This window comes from Anser cygnoides, chromosome 3 (genome assembly GCF_040182565.1).
Source record: "Anser cygnoides isolate HZ-2024a breed goose chromosome 3, Taihu_goose_T2T_genome, whole genome shotgun sequence".
Classification (NCBI taxonomy): domain Eukaryota; kingdom Metazoa; phylum Chordata; class Aves; order Anseriformes; family Anatidae; genus Anser; species Anser cygnoides.
Window position 1 is genome coordinate 29,431,182 of NC_089875.1, and position 14,116 is coordinate 29,445,297.

Below are 14,116 nucleotides of genomic sequence, written 5' to 3' on the forward strand. Positions count from 1 at the left end.
AGGCAGTCTCTCTTGTATTCCAAAGAGAAGAATCACAGCATCAGTATCATTAGCCAACATGACAATATTCTTGCCAGGTGCTTTGGGGGAAAAAAAAGGCCTAGAAAGGAAGAGAGTTAATTTCATCCTAGATGCTAACACTGATTTAGAAGGCTGGAAAAAAGAATGGTAGAATGGATGGGTAAGATGTAGCAGGACTGTGCTTTTGGCTGCCTATACCCTCAGAGGAAGACAGACCTTGCTACTTCTCCTTTTATCATGAAGTATGGGAAGCATGACTTTTTCCCCTTTTCATAAGGAAAACAGGCTGATATGTGGTCTACAATCATATCTAGCATTAATCATAGTATCACAGAATCATTCAGGTTGGAAAAAAACTCTAAGATCCTCCAGTCCAACCCTTAACCTGGTACTGACACGTCTGCCACTAAACCATGTTACTAAGTTCCAAATCTACATGTTTCTTGAAGACCTCCAGGCATGGTGATTCAACCACTTCCCTGGGCAACCTATTCCAATGCCACACAACTCTTTTAGTAAAGAAATTTCTCCTAATATCCAACCTAAACCTCCCCTGGTGCAACTTGAGGCCATTTCCCCTTGTCTTATCACTTGGTGCTTGGGATAAGAGCCCAATCCCCACCTCATTACAGCCTCCTTTAAAGTAACTGTAAAGTACAATATGGTCTTCCCTAAGCCTCCTTTTTCGCCAAGCTGAACCACCCCAGCTCCCTTGCCAGCTCCTCAGACTTGTTCTCTTGACCCTTCACCACCTTCGTTGCCCTTTGTTGGACATACTCCAGCACCTCAACACCCTTCCTGTAGTGAGGGGCCCAAAACTGAACACAGTATTCAAGGTGAGGCCTCACAAGAGTCATGAATGAAAACTTCAAATACAAATTGAGCCTAACGTCATTAGAAGACAACACTTTTAGAATGCAGACTGACATATTGAATCATTTCAATTACACGGTAAACTGCTACACTTAACCATGGAAATACCCTTTCTAGTATTACTTTTACTCTAAGTTTTAAGTTTAGAACAATGTCATAGATCTCACAAAGTGGCATTCCATCTGATGATATTATTACTACAGTATCACCAGAAATAAAATTACTGACTTCTCTAGTGCCATTATAATATCCACAAAAATAGTATCAGACTAACACACTGACTACTGCATTTACCACGAAGTGCAGACAACAAACATTAGGGACACTACCAGCCATAACAATTACTTTGTAAGTTTCTTTCAAACAGGTAAAAAGAATTGGAGTCAGACTAAAGTCCCTGACTGTACTATTGCTGGGACATGAAGAGACACTGGGGAAACTCAACAACAGAATACTTTAAAGCTAATAAGAGGATAACGATGCAACTCTATTATTGTAATGTATCTCTATAGCATACTTCATAAATGTATAAACAAAGACAAAAATAGGTAAAACGTGCAAAATGTCTTAACAGGAAGATCATTTCTCTATCCTAGCATAAACTGGAAAGGGTCACTATTAAATCTACTGAACACACGACTACATAGTTGTTTTCTTCTGAAAACACGGAGGATAAAAGAATTCCCATATTTTCAAATGTATAAAAGATATTATAAAACAAGTAGAAGAGAATTTTTAAGAAATCAGTAGTATGAAAATATGCTTTAATTCTGGGCTTACCTGAATTCTCTACAGAGGAGAGGATATATAAGGCGTTTATATGCATCCTCTACTGAGTTTCGTAGTATCCTCATTAATTCTGGTTTTAAAAATTGTTTTGGTCTCCATCTGCATAAGAATAGAAAAACAAAATCTATAAATGCTTTAAACAGATGTACAAAAACTCAAACAAAAAGTAGATTGTACTCCCAAGGAAAAGGGAAGAGGGAGACAGTCAGGTATATTATGCTCAAATAGAAGTAAGACTATGAACATTTTCTGTTACAGTCCAACTATTTTTGTTTTCATTGCTTTTAAAAATACCGCTAACATCCATGCTTTCTTTCATTCAGTGTATTTTTCACATGCCTGGATATCTAACTACAAAGTGATTAGGTAGATAGATATGTTAAAATGTCTGGATAATTTTTTAAGGCAAAAAACAGGACTGAATTCCACATTTGACTTTGCTTTGTTTACTTGCACTCACTCAGAAATGCTAAGAATCCTAAACTGACTGCTCCTACCCAGACAGCTTTTCAGTTGTTTAAGTGGACTCTACAATTTCCCAAGACAGCTTTTCTTTTTCTAAGTATCTGTGTACATAATAGCTGAGAAATGTGTGATCAAGTCAACACTGTATCAATGCATAGACATGGGAGCAGAATTAAGCTTACCATTTACTTATACAACTTCCAGAGTTTTCAGTGCTTAGCCACATGACCTCATCAACCCTTTGCTAACAGCTTTTACAAATAGTTCTACTATACTTATTTGTAACTAGAGACTTTTTCCATATGCATATAAAACGGCCAAAGGTTTAAATCCACTTATTGCCATCCATTTCTATAAACATGCAATTTGTACAGGTGGCAAGTATGACTTTACATTACCCCCAGAAAGCATCCTCAGTGCAAACAGGAATGAATTTGGAAATTTGGCAGCTGTTTCACCCTGCTGTTTCATCCACTAATGCTAGATAGTAAATCTTTTATCTGTAAATTGGTTATCACAGCAGATGTTTTTATTATCTACCTATACACAAGTAAAAATTATTCAAGCAACATTCTATTAGAAATCCTAAAATTGCTACAAAAGAAAAAACAGCCAAACACTAAGTTCAATTCATAGCAAATACTACACTTCCATCGTTTCAATACTTTGTGAGGAAAGAGGAAAATCCATTTTAGTGAAAAAGTATAAGCCTATGTGTATAATTTTAAAGATCTTAGTCCAGTTAAGCTTTCCTCTAACAACAGATTCTTCTCAATTATTTAATCAAGAACTGACTTCTAAAGCCCTTTAAATGAAGCCCTATTTAGAGAACCTCCATATACATATCTTCTTACTCCACTCATCAGCTCTATTATGTGCATGTGCTCCCAACTAGGATCACCATAAGCATAAACAGCTTAGACCACTAATACACCTCAAAGGGCAAACCCCATCAATGCTCACGTAGCCCACATTAAGAACCATTCATATCAACTAACAACCATTCCAGGAAGAGCTTTTAAAAGAGCACATCTAGGCTTTTAGACCTGAAGCACAAAGAGCAGAGTTCTGTTTTTCCTCCAAGACACTAAATGAAACTTGTACCAAATTGGTAACCACACATAAACCATGCCTTTAAAGCCTGTACCATGGCCTTTACACAGTATTTGAGAATTTTGTCTAGAAACTGATGAAAAAGATTGTCAGACACTGAACTTCATTTTCATGGATGAAATTGTACTTTGGAACAAATTCACACCCCTTCCAAAGGAAGAACTCCACCACAACTTTATGCACAAAGCCAGCTAAGCAGCCCCTCTTCTGGCTGTTTCTCATTGTTCCTTTCCCTATCTCCCACTTCACAATTAAATCTTCAGGACCTTGACAGTTCTAATGTTAATGAAGCTATGTATGCTATCAAACTACAGAAATCCCATTTTCTGGTAAAGAAGTACATTCCATAGGGTCAGGTATAACGATACTCCTGAGATTTCAGTGCAATCCTAAATTTCAAGAAAATATAGATGCTACTACAGGCATAAAATATTCTGCCTTTGCAAAGAAAATACGGTATTTTCAGAGCATCTACACAGAGCTCAATACATTAATGAAGAATTCTCGTCTTTCAAAGTCTTTTCACTTTCCATCCTGGTGGCATTTAATGCTAAAAAATTAACTTCGGAAGAACAAGTAAAGGTCAGCATATTTACTACTAATTCAATAGGCAATAGATGATACTGTCTTGTGGCTAGAACACTGGGCAGACTTTGTAGCAAGGTTGCGTTTGTGGTTCTGCATCTGATTGTGTGTGTGACCTTCAGCAAATCAGTTAATTCCTCTGCAAAGTTTTGAACTCCTTGCCCCAAACAAGTGTTCTTAACCTTCTGCTCTATCCAGTAAATCAATGCAATGAAAATAATGCAATTACCACCATTGGACTGTTACTTCCAAGCTTGCAGAGTAGAATACCCATTGAGTAAGAAATATTTGCCGATTCGATAACAGTCATCAATCAAATGAGGAAGATTAGAATCTGTGATAGATGTTAATGTATCAATACCTACTAAAATCATTCCTTCTGAAATCCTGTGGTGCTGGAGAAGTTGCCCTTAAACAGTAAAAAGCTATGAGCGTATATAGCCTCAAAAATGCCTAAGTATTAATAAGTAGTTCCATTTCCAAGGTCAATATTTTTTTTATCTCAGGATGACTCACAAAAGTGTAATCAACCAAGAATATCTCAATTTACATCCCACTTTCATTTGTGTAGCAGTGACAAGCTGTTCCATTATCTGTGGCTCACAGTGCTTCCAAATTCTGTCACAGATGCAGTAAAAGCAAGACTGGTAGTTATTTTCTGCCTACAGAATATATGGGAGGGTGTGGGGGTGGAGGGGTGTAAGAAAGATGGAAATTCCATTACATTTATTAAAATTAAAATTATAATTCAGTGTGTTTATTAATCCTGATACTTCACTGAAAAAAAAAGTGACTTCCTGTTAGTCCTAGATTATATTATCTAGTGAAACATTTTAATTCTTTCAGGGGCTCCCATGCTGGAAACAGAACTGTGAATTTTCTACAGTGAAAACGTGCATTTTTACCACATTCTTTCTTGGACTCTGTATAGAAGAAAAATATTTGCTTTTATATATTGAAGAAGCCTTATTTTTCCTCTGTCTTCTTTGCCCCATTTGGTAATTGAATTTTAAGGTGCAGAGGTAAAGGTTTTTAAGATATACTCACAACAGTGCTGAATATCTCAGCCTTTTAAGAAAGATAAACCTGTCTTTTATACGTGTAAGGAAGATCCACAGTGTTTGGACCACAATATTCTCCAATGAAGAGCATCAAGGTACAGTGCAGTTTCCAAGAAAAAGAGTGACAGATACCGCACAAAATATATTTAACCAAAACTTCTGTAAAAAAGCCATCAAAATTATGCAATACTGAACGGGTCTCACTACAAGCAAAAAAAAGAAACTTGTCAGAGCAAATTGATAAGAAATAGGAGAATCATCCAAAATTTTCTGACTTAACCAGAGATCATAACGCAAGAATCAGGTCACATAATATTTGAGAATTATGGATCGAACACAACCACATTTAGGTTGTCTATTAAATCCAATACATTTTTTAGCCATGTCAACAAACAAAATTCCTGACACATGTAGATTTCAAAGTTACATCCTTTATTGCTTTAAAATCTGAGGCAGCCCTCTTTAATCATTGCAATCAGGCATATGAAGTTATTTTTCAGAAGTTGGAAGTATATTCTATTGGATTCCGCAAATTTCTTTTGCTGAAGACTATAGATGTGATGCATATTTCAAATCGAAAATACATTCACCTTCCATTATGTCTTCGCATTTTTTTTAAAAGAATTCAATTGCTTGAAGAATGGAGCCAGAATTTCCCAGAAATGGCCAAAGGCATGATCTTTTTTATGTAATGCCACAGCAGTGGGAAATGCAGAGTAAGACGTATCCATTTAATAGCTTCATCTAATATGCATTTGTTTAAATTGTTCTCTTAATGTAACAAGACATGTGAGGTATATTTCAGTATGTAGGTGTCTACAAGGAAAAAAAAAAAAAAAAGACTTCCGTAAGAATATGTATCCATGCAGACCTTTCATTGACACACCACCAACAGAATTCATTCTTCACCCCGTCAGGAATGTTGACCTTCACTGTCAGGATCTTCAGATTTTCCCCTCGGTTAATGGCCAGAATCTGAGTGCAAACATAAATGGCAGAGACAGATGACACACAAAATATCCAAAAGATAAACTTATCAACATTTGTGTACGCGCTTGCTTGACATTCTGTAGCAAATCATGATGGTGGTACAGTAAATCAGTTCACAAAGTAATAGGTTGTACAGATAACATCCACAATTTAAACACAGATTAAAATCACACCGTGGCATAACAAAGCATACATTTTTCACTGTCTGCAATCCCAAGATTCAGTTTTATCTTAAATATCTTACAACACAAGTCAGCATGAATTTAGTTGGTTGAGTAATTTTATAAGCCAAATTAAAACTCAAGAAATGAATTGAAAAGTAATTACAATCAGAGCTGGAGATCACAAAGGGAAAAAGTTAGTCCTTGATTTTGTTTCCCAAGAGCAACCAAATTTAAAATTAATTGTAAATCACAGCTTGTGACACAAAGGTAGTCAGCTCAATAAGATGAATTTTCAGTTATTCACACCTAGCTCATAAACAGCTGAAAATATTGTAGCTACACTCTTTACATTAATATTAATGCTGCAGCCTTATAATGCATGCACTTTTCTGGCAGTCTTGCGTACACAACTGCATATTCATGAACTAAACATAAATCTTGCTGCAGAAGTGCTATCTGCATGCAGTTTTATTTTAAATGAAAGTCTGATTCCCCCTTTAAAGACGGGATGGCAACGCAAGTGGTGGATACTGGAGGGTACTGGTGGGCACTTCGTAGTCTAAACTCACTCTAAAGATGAGGAACGGTCACCTGAAAGAGACCTTACAATTTAAGTAAAGAAACTCACCAGCCAAGGAATTTTAGATACAAAATATCACTTAGAAGCAGCTACAAATAAAACACGTTTTTAGAGTTCCTTTTCCCTTCCAAAATACTTTAACGTGCAAAAACAGAAAATAAAAAATCTGCTAGAAGTTGACATTCCTGTATTACTACACATGTTGCTGTACGTAGCAGGCCCTAAGCACTGTCACAACAGAGCATTCCGTGTCAATCATGAACTTTAATTCAATCACTAGCTAACTCAGACATGTCACATATGTTAAATACAATGGTTTAAAATGACTCCAGGACATACTACCAATTTATATTCCTCAGCCCTACTGCTCCTGTGACATACCAGGCCTGACATATCATTGAACAACAAAGCTAATAATAAAGATTGCATGTGAAATATTATAGCATCTGGTACCTTGACTGCCAAAGCAAATGTTTTCATGTAGAGATTAAAAAGACATTTTAACAAATCAAATGCTTTCATGTTTATTCTGATTTTATTTTTAAAAAGAGAGAAAAGCTAAATGTCAAGCTAAAATGAAATCAAAATGATGCTCAGGACAAAAAATGCATCTGATAGAATTATAATGTCATCATTCACCACGTTGTTAGCAGGGTCAAGATTTGCATCGCATTTTCCACAGGCGCTCCGTCTGTGGAACGTGTCAGTCACCTCAACTTAAACCAGCTGCACTGCACTAGCTAATATTTTTTCTACTTTTTTATTCTGAAAAAAATCTGCCTCTCCTGTTTGAAGTGAGATGCGTTCAGAGAACTGCTATCATCTAGGAAATGCTCAGTGAGGAAAGCAATTAGTCAATTTCTCTTCTTAAGATAATGAAGATATATATATTTAATTAGCATTCAAATACAGCTTTTCTAGACAAAGTAATCTTTCAGTTCTGGAGAAAAGACTGCTTTTATGCTAGACATGAACAGACCCAGTGGAAGGGTTAAGAGCAAAAAAAAAATACAGATGGTTAAAAAAAAGCAAGAACAATTATTTAATCTAGTCACAAAATACATCACAAACCTAATTCTGCTTATCACAAAAATGCAACATCCTTTCTATTTCACAGCTCTCCTCTATGCCCCAGATTTACTCAGACTCACTAAGTTTTGTATATTTTACCAAGGACTTTAATTTCCAATTCTTTTTTAAGTATGAGATTGAAACAGAGCATTTGCCTCAAACATTATACTTTATGAATAAATTCTTTTCCTCCCACCGATTCAGCCTTCTACAAATACACGAAAGCAACCCAAAGCATACACAACTGCTGAACTGCTTACAATTAGTCAATAAAATAAAATAAAATAAAACACACTCCTGAAAGACTTTTCATTTAGTTGGGGCAGCATTGGTATAGCTACCTAACTGCATCCTCAAAGAGCCCAGTTCTGTTCTCTCTGCTGCCAGGGGAAGGAACCATGGCTGAAACTCCTCGTGATAGCAAGACAGTCCGGATGCAGGGACCTACAGCCATCCGACTGTGTCAAAATCTGGAGTCAGACTTCCTACACAAGTTCTTTCTTATTTCACATCCAGTATTTTAACTTTTTCAAGCAAAAAACCTGGCTCTGTCTCTCCCAGTGTCTCATCTCCATCTTTCCATGGCATATCTTACCACACAGAATGATGCCTTTCAGCAACACAGAAAACAACGCTGAACTACCGCATACACAACTTCAGCTACACGCAGCTGTACAACCACAGGACCAAACTACAGCTTACTGAACACCGTTTGACCTTACTTTAATATACTCTGCAAGTCACCCCCAAGGCTGCAAACGCTTTGGTCATAAACACAGTTCACCCTCTTATAGGTAACACAACAATCTACTTACTGCCTGTTCCCCTTAAACTCCGATTAAAAAAAAGAAAAAGTTTTCTTTCCTTATTTCATCATCAAATCACAAAAGAAAAACAAAGAAAGCAACTAGAAAACTAACAAGCAAAAATCTTCAGAAAATTGAACAAAATATTTTTTTTTAGAAAACAGGGAACTTAAATAGCAAACTGCACACATCAGAGATGATCATAAAATGTTTTTTACTTCCTGACTAGCAAAAACGAGCCCTGATATACCCAGGGCCTTGAAACCTCAGTGAAGCTCAAATGACTCCGATTTGAATATTTCTCTACTGTGAATCTTAAATATGTTAGAATAGGCAGTATCAGTAGTACTCAGGAGATGAAATACAAGTAAGAGTGCAGAGTCAACCTGCGATTACAGGAGCACCAGCAGCAAGAACAGTGGTTATTACTTCACTGGAAAGCAGGGACAAAAAAAGAGGATTTAAGGTTACTGATGAAAGGATAAATAAATCAGAACCGCTTGAGTTAAACCTAACATCAAAAAGATACAAAAAGGACACGTCCTGGATGACAAACAGTGCAGCCACATGGGCAGAGTGCTGAGCAGGTTTGGGAAATCCGGTTTAGAGCCCTGGCTCTATCTGAGCAAGGTTTCTTTATGTAAAACAGGGAAAATAACGATGCCTTGAACAAGAGGTAAATCATACCGTCATCCCAGAAAACACTCATATGCCCAATCCACATTGCGTAGCTCAGCATTAACAGCTCTCAGTGCAGGAAAAGCTCGAGTCTGTGACTGCTGAGGTGTCCATTCAACAGAAGAGCAGCCAAACAAGAAGCAATTTAGTTTTTCACCTAACAGCATTCATACTGTGAGGAGTGGTTGGAAGAGCGTTTAAAGGTAACCCATATATGTTGTGAAATAGTTTGAATAATAAATCCATTTCAAGAAATAGGAAATCATTGATAAATTCAAAATATTTCATTGTTTTAAAATGCTAATTTTGCATACAATAGATTATTCTGCTGTGGAATAACGCAGCCAGAGAATATTTCTGGATGGAAGCATTTGACAATTTTGTTTTAAAGCTACATAACTGTGACCAAACCAAGAAACAACTCAGTTTGCGTGTAGTAATGAACCTGGATAAAGGCCCTGACAATTGCACTGACTGCATCAGACTTGTCTTTGATCTGTAGTAACAGGGGCAGCCTAGCTATCAAGACATCAGCTTCTCAGACACCAGTAAATTGGCTTTGTCCCCCAGTTCTTTTTCCAGTCATGTGGAACTGGACTTGGGACTTAGGATAACCTAAGATGTCTCACATAAGGGAACACTGTTGACTTTCAAAACAAACCCATTTTCAGGGGTTCTGCAGAGCTTCTCTATCTAGATTGTCTAACTTTTACATGACGCTGCTGCTGACAAGAGCTGCTATTGTAGATCATCTCCAATTTCAATTTTCTGGATCCTTCCCCCGATACTTCTCACCAGTTTCACCTGACGAGCTTGGTGCCAAATGGCTCTGAGCATTCTAGCCATAAGCACAGTCTGAGGGCTCAGTGCTGCAGCAAGCATCCAAAAGAAACAAAGACTAAGTTTATCCAAGTTTGCTTCAAATACTTACACTCTAACCAAGTAACTTCCACAACTATGCAATATCCCATTCTCACCCCACACAGACAATAAATTGTCACTTATCCTTTATCCCTCTCCTGATAAAACTTGTGCGCTTGTCACTTGTGGAAGGAACTGAGGGCATGGCACTGATGCTGAAAATAAGTCATACCAGCAATGAAATCTCTGATCCCTATGCCATTATAAATATTGCTTTAATGAGAATTAGTTAGACAATAGACATAGTGAAGATACAGTCCTCTATTCTGTTTGTTAGTGCAGAGATTAACAGCTTTGACCTGTATTTGAAGAATTTGAAGTCTATTACATTCGGTAACTAAACTTCAAAAGCAAAGCTATCTGTGCTAATTACAATAGTAAGAAAAAGAAAAACAAAATTTGAAGGTGTACCTGATGATGCTGAATATTTTTTATATTACAAGAAAACTCATGGTATAGCTGGAATTTATCAATATCTTTTTCATTTCCATTTTTGGATGACACTTTTGCCAAGGCTGACTGGATACAAATGTACCTTTGCTGACATCTGAATAAAAGAAACAAATGTTAATAGGTATTTTAGCATAAAACTTGCAAAAAGCTATTAATACGTATTAAATAAAAAACTGTGTTTGGTGTTTATCCAATTATAAATTATGTCAACTCTCATCAGTCACAGACCTACTACATACCTTAATGCAGAAACTGACCTGACATATACTGACTGGAACATACCAAGGGAAGAAATTCAGAGAGTCCTCAGGAAATGCTGAACACAGACCTTCTCATGAAAGGGATGGATAATCAAAAGCCACCACCTGGACTTCAGTTTGGTCAGTTATTAGTTCAACTTTACAAAACAAATTTTGAGAAGTTGCAGAGAACGTTACAGGAGTAATTTATGTTCTACAAACAAAATCTCTTTTGAACCTACCCATCCTCAGAACACATTTCTTGCTTTGAGCGCCTAACGCCCATAAAATTTTTCATTATTTTTACAAGTAACAGGGATCCCAAATACAGCTTCCTGAATGCTCCTTGAGATTATTACACATTTAGATCAAAATTACAATTTAGATCAAAGAGAGGTATCTGTGAAGAATTGTGCATCCAATTAAAAAGCTTCTGGTGGTCAAAAAAAAGAAAGGGATAGTCTGGTAATGACTGAACATCCTTTACAAAACATCCCCTCCATTGAAATTATCACACTGCTGTGCTCTAGCCTTTTGATAAAGTTGGCCATTGCAATGAACAGCAAACACAGGCCAAGTAAATAGAACCAAACTAATCCAAACCAAACCATATGCTCCTAAGAAGGTACCTGTTATTTGATAATTGTGTTCTCTGTCCCAGATGGTATACAGCAAGGAGGAAAAAAAAAAAAAAAAGGCAAAAAGCAACAAGCAACTCTTACTCTGTTACATGAACCTCCCTGAACATGACAAATACCTTGAAGTCATTATGTAAGGCAAGAAAATTTAAATTCAGCTAACACAGTAGAAGGATTGATAACTCCTGCTTTAAGAATAGTCAGTCGCTTGTCTGATGGACTAGTAATGCCAATATTAACTGTCAATAAACACAATTACACTGACTGATGTCAAGCACTAAATATTGGAGCAGCAGCTACAGCAAACATGCCTTTGAAAATCTATAGCTTGAAATAAGTGCATGGAGAGAAAATTTTTCCTTAGAGAGATCTCTCTGTAACTGCAAGGGTGATCAGCTCTATATGGAACAGAGCCATGGATAATTTGTCAGTCTTGAGGAGTCACAGTATCCTGCTACACTCAGAGGAGATTTCTCCTCCACTGATGAGCAGATGGCCAGAAACACCAGAGAATGTCTCCAGCACAAGTGAAGGAAGAGACGTAACAGTAATACTGTTTTCAGATCATTAAAAATTGTGAATCTGCATGACAGGAGACTGATTTTTACCATGTAACCTGGAAAAGTTTAGAAAGCAAAATTCAAACTTACAATTTCCTGATGAAGTCCAGGGTATCTTTATCCTTAGCAAAGATATCAGCCAGAATATGCTGTACTCCAGCCTCTACTTCCTCGATATTTGCAAGTCCTTAGGGGGGGGAAAAGTAACTATAAAAAAAGCTAATATGAAAAATTACACAACTGCAGAAGCACTAAGAAAATATAGACAAGCTGAGAAAATTTGATGCAAGTTATCTGTTGGATTTTCAGGTTTCAGTGAAGAATTTTAGTTCACTGGATTTTTTTTAAGCTGTGCTTCCTTTCCAAAGCATCTGTAACTGTTACATCTTCAGTAAATCTGAACTGATCAATGCAGTATCATAAATCAAAATGGCATTAAAATGGGGGAAAAGTAATAGTTCTGTGCGTTTGCTGCTAACAGATCTTGGCATTTATGACAGATGAATTATTTACAATAGTAAAATTGGACATTCAAGTGTAATTTGTGAGGTTGTAATAAAATGAATCAATTGCAGCAGAAGTTTACACATTTTGCTGACTGATATGGAAACAGTCTAAAAACTCTGCAGGCAATCCTGTCCTTTCTCTGTGTAATAGCTTTGTATTTCCCCAGTTTTGTTGCAGGAGTTTGCATGGCGATGGTTCTGAGATCAGGGTAGGCTCATCCTATCCCACAAAACACTGTTGAAACAGTGAAGTTATAAAACATCTCCATAGACAAAGTATTATAGGGATCTAACAACAGAATCATTCAGCTTTTCAACACACATCCCTCACTTCAAAAGACCAAAAAAAGTAGCACATTTGTCTCCTTAGCATAGCAGTTGATCTGTAACAGAACCAAAAATTAATGAAAAAAAAGTATCTTATATTTTAAAAATCAATCTATATAATCCTGCTTCTAGCAATGCTCAGTAACAAATGGTTCAGAGCAAGAATCCTACAGTTGGCAGATATGGGACTAACAGTCTAGCACAAAACACATCGTTTCTAACTCTGCTGTCTGGTAGGTTGCACGTTGAAAGAGCTTTTATAATACCATTTAGAAAAAATGCATATTAGAAAAAATGCATAGCTCTGATTACTAACATTTTGACTGAATTCACAACCACTAGGGAGCTGAAAGCACCTTTCTTTCATTGTTGGATTACGGCACATGAAAGAATGCAGTATTTGTCTTCTCAAAACCATTCAATTTTTTTTAAAAAACATATCTTAAAAAGATTTGATGAAAACTTTTCTGCACAACAAAGCACTCCACTTTAACAAAAACTCCCTCTGATCTCAAACTGTATATAGGTTGTCAAACTGGCTTCCAAGTTGATAAAAGTGATCCAGTTTGTATATGGCTTCTGATGCGCCTTTCAAATTAAAATGATTATATAAACCCAACTATGTTATTTTTAGAACAAAAATGAAAATAAGTATACTGATTTTAAAATCTGAAGTGTTTATGCTGCAACAAATAGCACTCCCCTTTAAATGCACCCTAAATAATTTATGTCGATTTCCACCATGAAGATTTCCTTTTGGCTCCTGAGACCAACAGAATAGTCAGATATGTGGTTGCAATAGACTGCTTTGTGACGTTTTAAAAAGCAATAACTAAATTATTATTTGGTAACTGATTCTCAATGCAAAGTTAGGATAATTCTATAAACAATACATAATAAAATAGAAGATACAACTGAAGTGGCAAGAGTAAGAATCGCCCCCACATAGAAGTTGAACACTTTATTATAAAAGTCAAAAAGCAAGTACTGGGGCAGGGAAAAAGAAAAGTACTTCTCTATTTTAACACCATACAGAAGGCTGCAACAATCTTTGTATTTTATTGTCAGAGATTGCCCCCTACAGATTCACCCATAACTGCATTCACAAAGAAACACAATTCTGCAGCCTATATATGAAACTATCGGATTGTTAAAGTTCCTGCTAAAATTTCAGCAATTACATCTTATCCAACCCCTACTGTCATCCAGTAGCAAAAATTCTCCAGCTCATTCCAAGTTAGCAAAGCCAGATGTTATTAAAATATGCTGTGATGGG

At 36.4% G+C, this 14,116-nt stretch overlaps 1 protein-coding gene across 7 annotated transcripts in view; it reads right to left on the bottom strand.

Moving 5' to 3' along the window:
• SRBD1 (S1 RNA binding domain 1) overlaps positions 1 to 14,116 on the bottom strand; it is a 127,549-nt gene that overhangs the window by 100,940 nt on the left and 12,493 nt on the right. For all 7 annotated transcript variants that reach the window (XM_066993806.1, XM_066993805.1, XM_048079456.2 and 4 more), the window contains exons 9-12: positions 12,098 to 12,194; positions 10,529 to 10,664; positions 5,779 to 5,882; positions 1,675 to 1,782 (exon numbers count right to left, since the gene is read on the bottom strand). In XM_066993806.1, the coding sequence (XP_066849907.1) occupies positions 1,675 to 1,782; positions 5,779 to 5,882; positions 10,529 to 10,664; positions 12,098 to 12,194 (445 nt within the window). The remainder of the gene's footprint in view (positions 1 to 1,674; positions 1,783 to 5,778; positions 5,883 to 10,528; positions 10,665 to 12,097; positions 12,195 to 14,116) is intronic.